The 14,174-nt window shown below is 40.3% G+C and overlaps 1 protein-coding gene across 5 annotated transcripts in view; it reads right to left on the bottom strand.

Moving 5' to 3' along the window:
* The window catches only part of letm1 (leucine zipper-EF-hand containing transmembrane protein 1), a 29,819-nt gene extending 18,367 nt beyond the window's left edge, over positions 1 to 11,452 (bottom strand). For all 5 annotated transcript variants that reach the window (XM_084044001.1, XM_084044003.1, XM_084044004.1 and 2 more), the window contains exons 1-3: positions 11,053 to 11,452; positions 3,975 to 4,032; positions 3,144 to 3,657 (exon numbers count right to left, since the gene is read on the bottom strand). In XM_084044001.1, the coding sequence (XP_083900127.1) occupies positions 3,144 to 3,657; positions 3,975 to 4,032; positions 11,053 to 11,140 (660 nt within the window). In that variant the 5' untranslated portion in view covers positions 11,141 to 11,452. The remainder of the gene's footprint in view (positions 1 to 3,143; positions 3,658 to 3,974; positions 4,033 to 11,052) is intronic.
* Between the last annotated feature and the right edge of the window lie 2,722 nt (positions 11,453 to 14,174).

Below are 14,174 nucleotides of genomic sequence, written 5' to 3'. Positions count from 1 at the left end.
GTTTTTTTGTGGAGATCACCCACTACAGTAAACTGGGGAGTTTGTTTGGCATAGGTACTGCAATGGTAAGAGCATGATTCTAATACTAGCAGTTAGAGTAGACTCTCAATGTCCTCACTAGTTATACATTACCATACTACAGGACAATTTCATTGTTGAATGTTGAAAACTGGGACATTTTAGTATTTTAGAGATATTTGTCGGGACACCCAGCTTGAAATCGGGAAAGTCTCAGACAATTCGAGACGTCTGGCCACCGTAGTGTAGCAGGCTATGTATTGTGAAAATAAGTACATTTTATCATGTATAATGTGGGCATTTAGCAGCCATTACGCCTCTTGACTAGGTGACTTGACTAGGCCGGAACAAAGTGCAAGGTCGAATTAAGTGCCATAAACAAAATTTCACAATGATTCAAACAGTTAACACCAACTGCATAAGAAATGGATCAGCTATTTTTGTCAAATGTTCGCCCCAGAAGAGGGATGCCAGGGTTGATTTGGTTAAAGACAACATATTCGAATGTTAGAATTTTCAAGGATTTCCAGCACATCCCGTACCAACCCAGAGTACAAGGGCACGTTCTCCAACAAGGGTGTGAGTCCAGGGTGTAACCACAGGAGCACGCACTGTACTTCTCAATTTACCAACAATATTCACGCCTTGCCAGTGATGTCGGCTATGTCTGCATGACCAGTGAACTGCATGACCTGGGGTCAGCCTGCTCACCTTCCCTGTAAGGAAATAGAGACAGGGGTAACCCTTCCCAACACTGGCTTATTGCCTTGGGCCATAATCCAATCCTGACCTTCTATGAATATAATATGGCCTGTTGCCCCAGAGACAGTCATAATGTTATGACACAGGAAATGCAAGTGAGTGGACAGTGACATCACAGTGTGGTAACAGGACAATTACGCTCAATTATGTCACTCAAAGTCACATCAAAAATAAGGGCTGGACTGACTGGGAAATTATGGACCAATAATGCTAATGTTTAAAATATTAATTTGGTTCAATTTTGTTGTTATTCAAGAACAGATGAGCATTAGCCACTAGTCTGGCATCAGTGAATGTCAACTTATTTTCCTATCACCCGTGGCAGAGAACAAGGCGAGTATCGGCCGATACCAATGTTTGGGCGAGTATTCGCTGCATCCCTAGCTGAAATCTCCTCCTTGAGAGTTCTAATCCAGTATCACGGTCTACAACCATTTTCCTATAACTGATCCAATTAGATTTGGGATTAGCCATAAACGATGTGTAGACTTAAAGGGGAAATCCACCCATTTTCAATATTTAACTATGTCATTAATATAGCATAAAGGAGTTGTGTGGAAATAAGAAAAAAGTTCCCCCCTTTCTGTGTTGCCTTGAACTGGAGGATTGATTGTGGGTTTAACATTGCAAATTACAACATGATGAGTCATCACGTTGTAATTTGCAATGTTAAACCCACAATCAATCCTCCAGTTCAAGGCAACACAGAAAGGGGGGAACTTTTTTCTTATTTCCACACAACTCCTTTATGCTATATTAATGACATAGTTAAATATTGAAAATGGGTGGATTTCCCCTTTAACTGTCTAACCTGAATCACCACTCTGTCACCCACAATCTTTACAAGTACTGCTCTGCACTTGTCAGATGCCCTGCTAACACCAATTTAGGACAGGAAATGTAACTGTGATCAGCCACAGTCACTTGTTAAAGAAAGGCCGCTGAACAATAGATTAAGATAGTTGTACACCAAAATCTATTGTATATAAATGAACCATGTACAGTCCAAGTTTACCAGCAACTGGCTGGTGGTTTGTGTTAACTTCCCACATTGCCCAATTATGAATTTATTTGATAGTGTAAGTCATTGCTCACTATGTAATATATTTGTGATGTACATATGTGATGTGTAGAATTATCCCAAAAACCTTATATGCACCATTAAATGCTGGTTATATATTGAAAGTGAATAAGTGAAACTGCCACCAATTTACTTGCAGAATTAGCTTATTTTATAAACCAGGGCTACTGTAATTCCAAATATCTCAAGTACCTGCAGCTGTATGAGCTGACCCGCTTTAAAAAAAAAGGCCTTTCCGGAATTAAACATTTTTAAATTGTATGATTACTGTCTAGATTGGAGAAGTAAGTTTGTTACTGCAAGCTAGTTTGAATCCCTGGCTAAACAATTCAGGAAAGGAGAATGAATAACTAACACTCCCTCTCTCAACCAATACCATGAGAGTGCCTTTGAGTTAGTCATTTCACCCACAGTTGTTCCAGTGGAACAGTTGTGTGTCAACTAGCAGAACAGTGCAGTTGTTCTGGGGATCTGCCAGGTATGAATGCAACTGTATAAAAGTTAAAGGAAGGAGCTGGAAAAGGAGCATATACCATCAAAAACCTTCCCTAATCTAAAGGAAGAAGTTAAAAGACTGGAACCATCAATAAAAGTGATTTTGAAACTAGCAAACTTCTGATATTGTGGTACAGTAGGTTAAGACTTCATGTATGTACAGATGATTCTTTCATGTGCTGTGTATCAGTGGTTCTCACACTTTTTCATGTCAAGGACCCCCAAAATGATATGTATTTGGCCGCGGACCCCCATCTAAAAATATTTTGTTCCAGGGACCCCCAGAAGCAAAGATTTTAGTAACAAATGTTCGCTTTAAAAACATATATTCAAAGATTTAAGCAAATTTTCAAGATTTTTCAAAAATAGCAGATCTACAAGCTCATAGCGCGGCACTCGGTGCCGCGCTATGAGCTTGTATATCTACTATTTTTGAATAGCCAAAGTATAAAAGGTTAAAATTATTCTGATGCTATATTTACACATTTTGCTGGGTACCCCCTGGAACCCCCTCAAGTACCCCTGGGGGTCCCCGGACCCCACTTTGAGAACCAAGGCTGTATATCACTGAACTTGATGAATTTGATGAATTTATTATTATTATTTGATTATGAATTTTATTTGATTATTTAACCAAATAAAAAGAAAATTACAAAAAAAGGTAAGAGACTGCTCAATTTTAATTCTCCGTTTGTCCACCTGTGTCAACTCCCTCTTTGTAACTGGTCACCGGTTTCTGTAAATATAATTATTTCTTCCTCCCCTGTGGCTCCTGTTGACCTCTTACCTGTCTTCTCTCTCGTCGGGACAGCATGTGTCCATTCAGGACCTGCCAGAGCATGCGTCCTGCAATGGTAGTGTCTATCCAGAGCAGCCTGAAGCCATGGTAATAGTGTTTGATCTCGTCCACCACCCTTTGTCGTATCGTCCGCCTAACAGGCTCAGCATCCAGTGTGGGGCTATAGACGGGGCCCCCCTCCTCCAGCTTCTTGTTCCTGTCCTTCAGCGAGCGCAGTGACTTCTCCACCTTCGAGTCGTCCCACCTCCTCTGTGTCGTGTGTATCCACCGCATGCTCCCTCCGACGTCCTGGTGCCGCTGGCGTCGCCGGGTTATCGTCCCCTGGCTCACCCCCGTAAGGGGCGGGTATGAGGACGAGAAGGCCCCAACCGTGATACCACAGTAGAGGCTCTGGGAGTCCATGGTGTGTGGACCATACGGCAACATGTAGCCGTCTGGTAAGGGGAGAGAAGGGCCGAATGTGTAGGGCTGGGCCAGGCTGCCAAGATGAAGGCCATCCATTCTATGACAAGATATGCAGATTAAAGACTAATACAATAATTGTTTTACAGTAGGAGTTTAACATGCCAAGTAGTATTCAAGCATATTGGTCTGTTGGTCTACTTATCTGGACTCACAGACAGGTAGAGATATGAAGAGTTTATACTAAAAGTAGATATCCACTCAACACAATTTTATCAATTTAATGATGGTACGATGTTTGGAAAAATCTGAATTTAAGTTTATTGTGATCTATCTATTCCACAATTAATTTCTGGGTCAAATAGTCTCATTTTTCTTGTCATGAAATGAGTTCATAATTCAGTGTAATTGGCTTACTTCTGACTGGAGAGTCGGAGTGCTGTGCAGTTGAAACAGGCACCATCTTGTAGTTTCCCTAGAAAGAAGGCAAAAAACATGAACAGCTGGGTACTGATAACAAGCCATTAGGCATGTGAAGTACACCTGTTAGTTAGCAGATAAACAAAAGCAGCACACATGAACTAAATAGATAACCTACAGTAATGTTGGGGCAGCTTCATTTCTCAATCAAATTAGGCTGCAGGGCCATTAGCAGGGAAATCTGTTTTGTTAGGCCCCCCACCTGTTTACTAAACAATTACAGCAACTTTGATACATTTTTCACGCGCAAGGTACGGCACAGTACAGAGTGCGCACGCTAGAATGCAAAGCTGACACGGTTCCAGTAAACTCTGTGTCCTACTGGCTATAAGCCCTGGTCTGTCATGTTCCACCTTGGCTTTACTGGACGCAGCTTACTGGACTCTCCAGTAGGCCATGTGACAATGCAGGAAGAGGCGTGTCCACTCACCTTTAAGCTCTGCTCAGAGCAGGAAGAGGCGTGTCCACTCACCCCCCCCCCCCCCCCCCCTAGATTCACGAGCCAAGTACCCAAATGGCTACTTCGCATAACAGGTTTACAAGTGAGTGTGAAAATGTGTCCTCACTCCTCGAATTTATAGGCTACACGGTAAGCAACACAGCATCTTGGCTTCAGTAGCCGCTGCTGCCAGTATCCTATCTGCACGCTGCAATGCCTCAGCCACCGTCGAAGAAGAGAAAGATACTCGTTCAAAGCAAACTTTTAGTTTCAGCTCTATAATTCATGGCATTCCTTGAATTTTAATTAGTTAAAAAAAAACAAAGAGAAAAAAACTTTTCCTATACAAACATGTTAACTGCTTTAAAGTAAAATAAAATGCACGCACGTGCGTGACGTCATTAAAATACCGTTCGGCCGGGGAAAAAAATCACCAATACACCCCTGGTCAGCTGTGCTCTACAGATGCATTTTACATGGGACATCATTGTAAAGATAAATAGATAGGTTTTCTAATTATATCAGATACAATGCTACTAGTACCGTAACAACAGAGATATTGTTTACATTTACATTTATTTTTTGGAATTTATAAAGACTTAAATACTAGATTTTCAGGCTGCTACGAAGCCTGAAGATCTAGTCCTACAGCTACAGGTATATTATGCTGATCAAAGCAATGGTCTGTGTCACTGAGTTATGGCCATTTGAAGTGTGATTTGAAGAGCGCCATAAACCTGTGGTTTGGAACCGTTTAGATATGCGCTTACATTGTGTGTATATGTGTATATGTGTGTATATATATATATATATATATATATATATATATATATATATATATATATATATATATATATATATACACACACACACACATATTTGTATTCTTATCATTTTCACCCTCTGTGCATGGCTATATTATGGACCCAGGACATTCACATCCACGGGAGGCCCAGGGAGGGAGGCACCTGTCAGGGTAAACGTGGTACACACAGACTGAGGGAGGGGGCAGCCCTAAGATCTCTACAGACCAATCCAATCACCTCTGAGCAGAGCTCAGAGGTGAGTGGACACGCCTCTTCCTGCTCTGAGCAGAGCTGAGAGGTGAGTGGACACGCCTCTTCCTGCATTGTCACATGGCCTACTGGAGAGTCCAGTAAGCTGCGTCCAGTAAAGCCACGGTGGAACATGACAGGCCAGGGCTTATAGCCAGTAGGACACAGAGTTTACTGGAACCGTGTCAGCTTTGTGTAAATGTGTATTGAGCTACTGTAGCTAGCGGTTACACAATCTACAGAAAGAAAGGCCTGGAAGTACAGTATATTGCCTGCTCTGTGGAAAGTACCAAATAGCCTACAGTTTTTCCTACTATAATACTTTTGCTTGTAGGGTTCTGAGCTACTTAGTTTTGGTTCCATTCCATATTGCATACATTCCAAACATGCTTGCAAGATTGCAACAAAATGACTATGACACAATCCTAATGATGTTGCTTGATACTGTTCTTGTGACAGATTTGTTAAATTAGGCTCTTGAAAATTTGCATGCTACAGCTCTTTCTCCACTTCCTTTTTTTTCCCAAATGAAGCTACAGGAACAGAGAGGATCTTTGTGATGGTCAAACAGCTGCTTGTCTGGGCAAATGCCATGTTATTTTAACTGAATCAACAAGCAACATCAGTTATCTGGGGAGCACAAACAGTTTACAATATAATGTAGCACTTTCTCTTGTTTTTACAGTCAATCAACCACAATTCAACTTTCACACATTTCCCTTTCATTTAATCAGGCATTTCCCAGTTGTGCAAGTTGTTCATGCTACTTTCGTATAGTCAAAGGTGAGCTGTGTCTGTGGCATACATGCATACATAAATACAAACCCTTTTCTGGGGTGGTTTGACCACACCATAAAAATCACAGACCTGACATTTTAGTTTCCTACAAGTCAGAGACAGACAGCCTGAGGCGACATCCACAGCCTGCAGCATTCTGATCCTAAAACTGACACACCTAAATTGTCCGATAATGAATTTCAGTGTACAGTGGAAACAGTTTATCACCAAACACTGACCTGTGCGGCCATGTGGTATATCTGCCTCACAGAATAATTTTCAAAATGTCCACTATTTGAGAAGTGAAGCCTACCTCCTTTCTAAATGATTGAATGATCAGTTTAAGTAAAACTTAAAATCTGTCACAAATCTAAATGCATGTATACCATGTAGCTTACAGTATACAATCACAGCTAGCTAATTAAATCCTCGACCAATAGGATCTTAATCAATAATTAATATTATGAATGATGACATTCAGGAAATAATGTTTTTCCCCCCCATAATGTTATATTTTGTAAATCAACTACAATATCTTGTCTAACGCTGCTTTAAATATTTTCTGGACCTTTCCAATTACAACACTACTAATGGGAAATCTGTAACCATCCCCTATGTTATTCAGATTTGATTAGTGCCTATGTGCATGGCTCAGAGGTCATGGTGATAAGAGAGGAAAGTGGCAATGTAGGCTTTGAGGGTGGCCATAGCAGTGGGTAGAGGGGCTGTCACCGGTTCACATCCTGGCCCAATCAGTATACCTTAGGCTACGTGTCTAGGTGTCCTTTGAGCAAGACATTGAACCCCTAACAGCCGCCTCCCCAGCACCTCTGAGCAGCAATCAGCTGGGTGAAGCTTAAAATGAATTTCCCATGGGATTAATAAAAGGTCTACCTTATTCTTCTCCTTCTAATGAGGCAGCTGTGCTCTCACAGATGGTGTAGAAGTCACACACAGGCCCATATTTATGATGTTCTTTACAACAGCATGATCCCTTCTGCTAAGCTTTACGGCTTCAGACTAACGATACAGAATAGCTACAACATAGACTGTGCCAAGACATGACTGATGAAACACTGCACATTGGTCAATGGTCAGCAGTTGCACCAGTTGCTGTTGCTGGCTTTCTAACACAAGCCAAATGCCTTTAATCCAGTTATAGATTAACTTTATTTCCAAATCCCTGATGGGCCTGTGGTCATGTACTGCAATTTCTTACATTACATTACAGTCATTTAGCAGACTCTTTTATCCAAAGCGATTTACAATAAGTGCATTCAACATAGGTAGGGAACGAAACTACTAATCACAAGAAGTCTTAAGTGCATTCTCTTCTAAAACAAGTAACTAAGAGTATACCTAGCGCTAAGGTAAAAGTGCAATATATCAAGCTCACAATGCATTGCAGCACATTCTGAGCTTGTAGATCTGCTATTTTAACTAATTTAGTTGAAAAAGGTGATTTTATTATTTTTCTTCCGCCTATAATGACATGTCCGAAAGTGGTTATGTAGGCTATTACTTTTACAGGTTTGGAAATATAAATACTGTTAAGTGTGTAGTCTGTGTACTGACCTGAACTACCTAGGAAGCATTGTTGGGAATGGGAAGGATAGAAGCAGTGACAAAGACATGCAAACAAGAATAGGGAAGGCAAGATCCTTTTTAATACTAAAATAAATATGGAATTCAAAACTCCACTCCACAAAAAACATTTTGGAATCTTCAACTTAAGGAATCTTCAACTTAAATGTCAAATCAATCTTATTGCATGTTGGTTGGTGCCTTGATGCTTATGCACATCCTGGTAATCTACTGGCCAAACACAATAACCAACAAAGAGCTTTGGCAAACCACACAAGAACAAATTGAAACACAAATCAAATGAATGAAATGGGGCTGGATTGGGCACACCCTGAGGAAATCACCCTCCAACATGACTAGACAGGCCTTAACATGGAACCCACAGGGGGAAAGAAAGCCAGGAAGACCCAGGAAGAGTTGGAGAAGGTCTCTCGAGGCAGAACTCAAGCAAACAAGAACATCCTGGAAGGAAGCAGAGAAGATGGCCCGAAACACGAAACCAGCTGTGAATGAACGTCACTCACACAACAGCGCAACACGATGTGTTGTGAGCTTGTAGATCAGCCATTTTTGGTTAAGAGAATTGGTGTAGAGGGAAAAAAGTAGCAGGCTTTGGTCAATGAAGTGGTTAAGCCAGAACAGTTAAGAATGGTGCGAATAAGTACCTATGGCATTAAGGAGAAATGTAAATATGATCTTTATCAGCCTAGATACAAGACATGAACAACTCACGATTTACAGAGATGAGTTTCTGATGTATGTGATATTTTCTTTTTTTAGATTAAACAGTGTCACAGAGAAAACTGTGAACTGAATTAGATGGTATAAACCGATTATCTCAAGTAACACATTTATTTTATTTAACCTTTATTTACACATAACTGGATAAACTGAGGTGATGTACTATTTATCAATCTGATAAAGATATATTTCATGTGTATGTACGTTTTCATATTTGGTAGCTGGTTAAAAGTGCTTTTGCCTCTCAGGCGGTGCCTGTGTCTGATTATTATGTCTAGCTGGCCTCCTATATGTCAACAATATTAGATAGTAGGTTAACCTCGGAATTGTTTACAGTATTGAGTTTACAATGACTTGGGTTGCCAAGGAAACGAAGCAAGATGATGACCGTGATGTGATGACGAGGCAAAACTTTGTATCGCTGATAAAACTTCAGAAGAATATATCTGGAACCTAGCATTTCCGCCACTTGTAAGATCTCTTCTCTAATATTAAGGCATAAACCTTAATATGAATTATTAATAAGAAGTTTCATCTGTTTATTGATTTAATGAATGAATGTCTGACAGACAGACAATGGACCCGTAGTTAGGCTACTACAGAAAAGACCCCCCAACTACAATGCTTCTCACCAGTCAACAGTAAGTCTCTCTGGACTATCAGTTGAATGTCTGGAATATAGATGAAATCCAGAGCTGAATTCTGACCGATGAGTGATGCTGTACAGCAGCATCACTCATCGGAAAGCAGTGCACAGCATACAGCTAAGTGGCTGCTAGGACAATCTGGCAGAGATGTGGGTCATTTAAGGCTAAAATAGCCACTAACCTTCTTTGCGGAAGCCCCTGCTTTCTCTGAATGGGCCTTAAGCCAAGAGGCATGATCTCAGACTTCTAACACAGGCACACAAATCACCCCCCTATACCCCCTCCCATCTATTTATATCCCAGTCTCAATGCATAGAGCAGCATATTACTACGAGACCTATAAATCATTTCTTCTGCTGCATTCCTTGCATCACTAACTAGCTCACTGACAGTCATCATAGTAAAGTGTTTGACAACAGATGCCACGAGGCCAGCTATACAACTCTGCTGTGTAGAAACACATGCCGGTCATCAGTCTGAAGTAGACAGAACATTCTGCATTAGTCTGTGTTAAAGGCCAGTCCACACCAATGCAACTCCTTGCAACATGGATCCTGCACCTATAATCCTGTATGCTATGCACCTCCAAATGGATATAGTTTAAAAAAAGAAATTCAATAGCCTCTCAAACGCCATTTATTTTAGAACCCTGACAGTTGAAAAGAGCAAATCTTGTTCATTAAAAAAAAAGAAAAGAGCCTGACCCTGGGTAAGTAAGTTCAAAGTTTAGTTTAGCTGCTGCATCATCAAGAGGCATGACAGCTAGATAATGAAATCATGACCACCATGGTTAGCTTAGCAACCAGTCATGCTAGGTTGTTTAGAATCTAACATTATACTGGTGGAAATTTCCACCCAGGTCTTTGTGTTGCCATGGTAGCCAAAACAACCTACAAATGTGAGTTTACAATGTGAACATTCCTCTTAAGTCAGTCAGGAAGGAACAGATGGTCTAAATGGTGATTAGAGTCTATGTAAAACATGCAATTAGCTTGCGAACACCACCACTCCAAAAGGGAGGGGTAATGATGCAAAGAAATAAAGAATTAGGTTCCTGTCGTTAGTGTTTCCACACACTGTATGCAGGGAACTGGACCAGGGAGGATTACACATCAACATAACTATAACCACCATAATTTCGGTCACGATCAAATCAATCCGTTTCAGTTAACAAAATGTGCATCTAACTTTTACTGTACAATAGGCCATGGTTTGGGAGAAAACAAAAAATATTGCGTTCCTGTCCTATCTGCCTTGGCCAGAGAGCTCTGAGTCCAACAGTGCCATCCGCAGACTGCAGGAGGATGCTGCTGCTGGCACTGGGAATGAATCGAAAGCAACCGTGTCCTCACATAACCTGAATCACATTCACCCCTCCTTTTCTGTGAAGGTGCAGACGGAGACGGTACCTTAAACGACCCCCTTTCAGCACGTGATACATACATACACACACACAGGCCATACAAAACATAAGTATAAACACATCGGACACGCAAAGGGGACTCATGTTCCTAATGAAAATATTAAATAAATAAATAAATACTAGGTAATGGACAGTGTATTTCCAAATAGTTACAAAAGATGCGCATTTATGCCATCATCACAACAGCAGCATCATTCGTCATCCATCTTTCTGCACCATATCTGCCTTTAAAAATGACAGCTTTTTTTAAAAACACACGTTAACCACCTAATGATGGATGTTAGCCTTAATTAATGCATGCTTTAAGTTTGGGAAATATGAAAATAAAAGTATACCATCGGTCACTTACCTTTTCCTTTTCTGAATTCGTTCTTTAACGACCTGGATGTTTTGATCAGAGGTAGTCGGGACCTGCTGGTAAACAGGATTAACGCCATGTGTGTCACTTATAGCTAACGTTAACGTTACAGCGAAGACTAAACCCAGCTAACCAGTTAGCTCTGGTTAAACGTACAACGAAACGCCAGGGGGCCGTTTAACGGACGACTAAACAAGTTAACATGAGGTCCACCGACGTCCCTATTGAGTTTTAACAAGCTAAACACACACACATAGAGAACTAATAGAAGTATATATGTGAAGTTCCTCCGTCCCATGTCCTGCTGTGCTGCCCTTGTGGTCAGTGACGACGATGACAGCTGCTGTCCACCGGGTCGTAACCGTGGGTCGAACTCCTACAGCTAATGTGTCTGACGTCGAAAACTAGTGACTGGTCACTTTGTGCCAAGCTAGCAAAGATTGGCAACCCACATCCGGTGCTGATGTTTTGAAAATAAAAGCTTGTTGTTTCAGGTCGATTCACTTTTGAAAGTCAGCAATCTGAAAATAGGTTGCTAAAAATGTAAGGCAAGTTTTAGATTCATCACGCACAAACCTTACATTTCCCCACCAACATAGAAAGAATGCTATCAGTAATTTATCTACATAATGTATAAACATTTGGCTGGGGACTCCCCAGCAAAATGTTTATACATGGGGGACCCCCTGGATCTCTCATGACCGTCATGGATGAACTTCAACCTGGTGTTTCCACTTTCTCCATTTTTGACCCGTTCATTCATCTACATAAACGTTCGGATTTCAAATACAAAGCTTTTGACCCTGGCGAGGGTGAGAGTTGAAAGAATTATTTCTGCTTGTTCTATAGCTACTCTATTCATAGCTCAGTCGGTAGAGCTCTTGACTTCAGACCATAAGATCACAGGTTCTATTCCAACCTAATCTCTCAAGAACAGATTCTGCCCCACAGACAAAATCACAAACAGCAGAGGTCGCTGTTTTTCATTTTCTGTGGGGTCTGGCTACGCGAGACTAATTCCAACCATAGGAATCTTGGCATCTGAGCAATCGGGCTCCCATGGGTCTATTATCTTTTTTCGCCTTTATCATAAGGTTGCTGGACAATATATAGAGGATGAAATGCATAATTCATTAAATAATATAAAGGTAATATCAAATACATTGTAAAAAATGAGACATGACGCTTTATTAGCAAGACAGTCTTTTATTATATTATTTTTTTGCTGGTTTCCCCTGAAACCCCTTTACTGTTACAGAGTAGAAATCCCTTAAAATCTCTGTAGCTGATGATGTGGCCATAGCTGAATGGTTAGAGAGCCTGCCAGACAAGCCATTAAATCCAGGTTTGATCCCAGGCCTCAGCAATGAGTCAAAGTGTCCCTGAATAAGACACTTTAAAGAATAGTTCACACCAAAAATACTTCTTTTCTATCAATTACATGGACTTCCATAAGGGAGGCTGGCTGCTCCTTGCCTTACAAAGAACAAAAATAAAGATACTCCAGGACCAAGATTCAAACCCTAAATCTACAGATTGTGAAATCTCACCTAACTTTACTCCTGCGCCACCAGGCCTCACACACACTAATGTGTTTGAGGTCCTATTTCAGGTTGAAGGGTGAGGTGGCAGGTCAAAAGATGACAATCCACAGCGAACACCTCTCCTCCTTACAGTATGCCCGAGTCTACAGATAGACCCACTGATGATCATGGTTCATTATGACACAACTGATATTTAGGTTGTTTAAAACAATCTATTGGATTTTTTTTTTTTACCCAGATTTACACTTTCATTGACAGCAAACAGATGTTAAGTAATGTCATTACAATGTATATCCGTTAATGACATGCCATTCTTTGTGCAGGTGATGTTGAAGTAATCAGAGCTGCTTACTATATTATATTACCCTAGGCTAATAAAGATTCTTGCCACACCTGCATTCCCTACATCTACAATGCTCATCATCGTAAACAGCACGAGTTACATCAGATTCTGTTTAGTGATCAATGTAACCCATACATGATTGTAAAATCCTTATGGTGAAACAAAAATTAAGCAACAAGCTGCATGCAGCAGATGCATGTTTGAGCTCTTTATTGCATGATTTAACTCTGACAAGTAATCCTGCACAAAAGGGTATCAGCAATGGGTCAACAAAAACAAAAGAATCTTAGGAAAACTGTATATTTACAATAAAGGTATCACTATTCCCACTTATACATTATGTACACATTAGTCTCTGGTTTACTATGACAGTAGTTACAGAATGGAAAATTCTAAGCACACATGTATGCTTCAGCTCTACAGGGAATTACAGTGCTTACAAAATAACTGGCTGAACTACATTCACACTTCACAAATAATAATGTTAGGACGATACATGTGTACGAACTCTGATATAAAATAAAAGTAAAACCTGCACCAGCGGAATGGGGTGTGTGCATGTTATGCCCCATCCTAGTAAAACAAAACAAAGAAAAGGTGCCATTATAAAAATAAACCTGTCCTGTGCAGTCTACTCTTTAAACAAACTGAAATCGAGTTTAAAGTTTTTTAATTGAGATGTTTTTAGCAAATAACCCAAAATTGACCCAAGAGCTTAAGAAAAAAAGAAAGTCAAAATAAAACGGTCTTCTTGACCACAAGTCATGACAAGCTGAAAGTATTTGGACTCACGTTGTCAAAGGTATAATTCTTCTCATCATTCTATAATTTATTTTTCAGTGACAAGTTGTGGCTGTGGCTTGCAATGTTAAAACGTTTCTAGTGTCATTGTTGACTGCTTATCACTTACCTTCAGAGAAATAACTGGCTGTTTGGTATTACGTTTCTCAATACCAAACTCTTATGATGCCAAAGATTAAAATTATTGTTTAGATGACTGGGTAGAATATACAATAAAGTAGCATGTGCCAATTGGCATTGGAATGGTGGGTGATATTGGGACTATTACAGTATTGGAGTAAAATGTAAATATAACTAAACACATCACTCACTGGCAAGGTCCTCAAACTAACACAACCTAGTGTCTACAGAGCACTCACTCTGTGCTCAAGAAGAATTTTTCATCTTTTAGAGTCAACGATATTGTTTCCAATACAGACATACTA

This window comes from Gymnoscopelus microlampas, assembly GCF_963454915.1.
Source record: "Gymnoscopelus microlampas genome assembly, chromosome: 20".
Lineage (NCBI taxonomy): Eukaryota > Metazoa > Chordata > Actinopteri > Myctophiformes > Myctophidae > Gymnoscopelus > Gymnoscopelus microlampas.
This window is presented reverse-complemented; position numbering and strand designations above follow the sequence as displayed.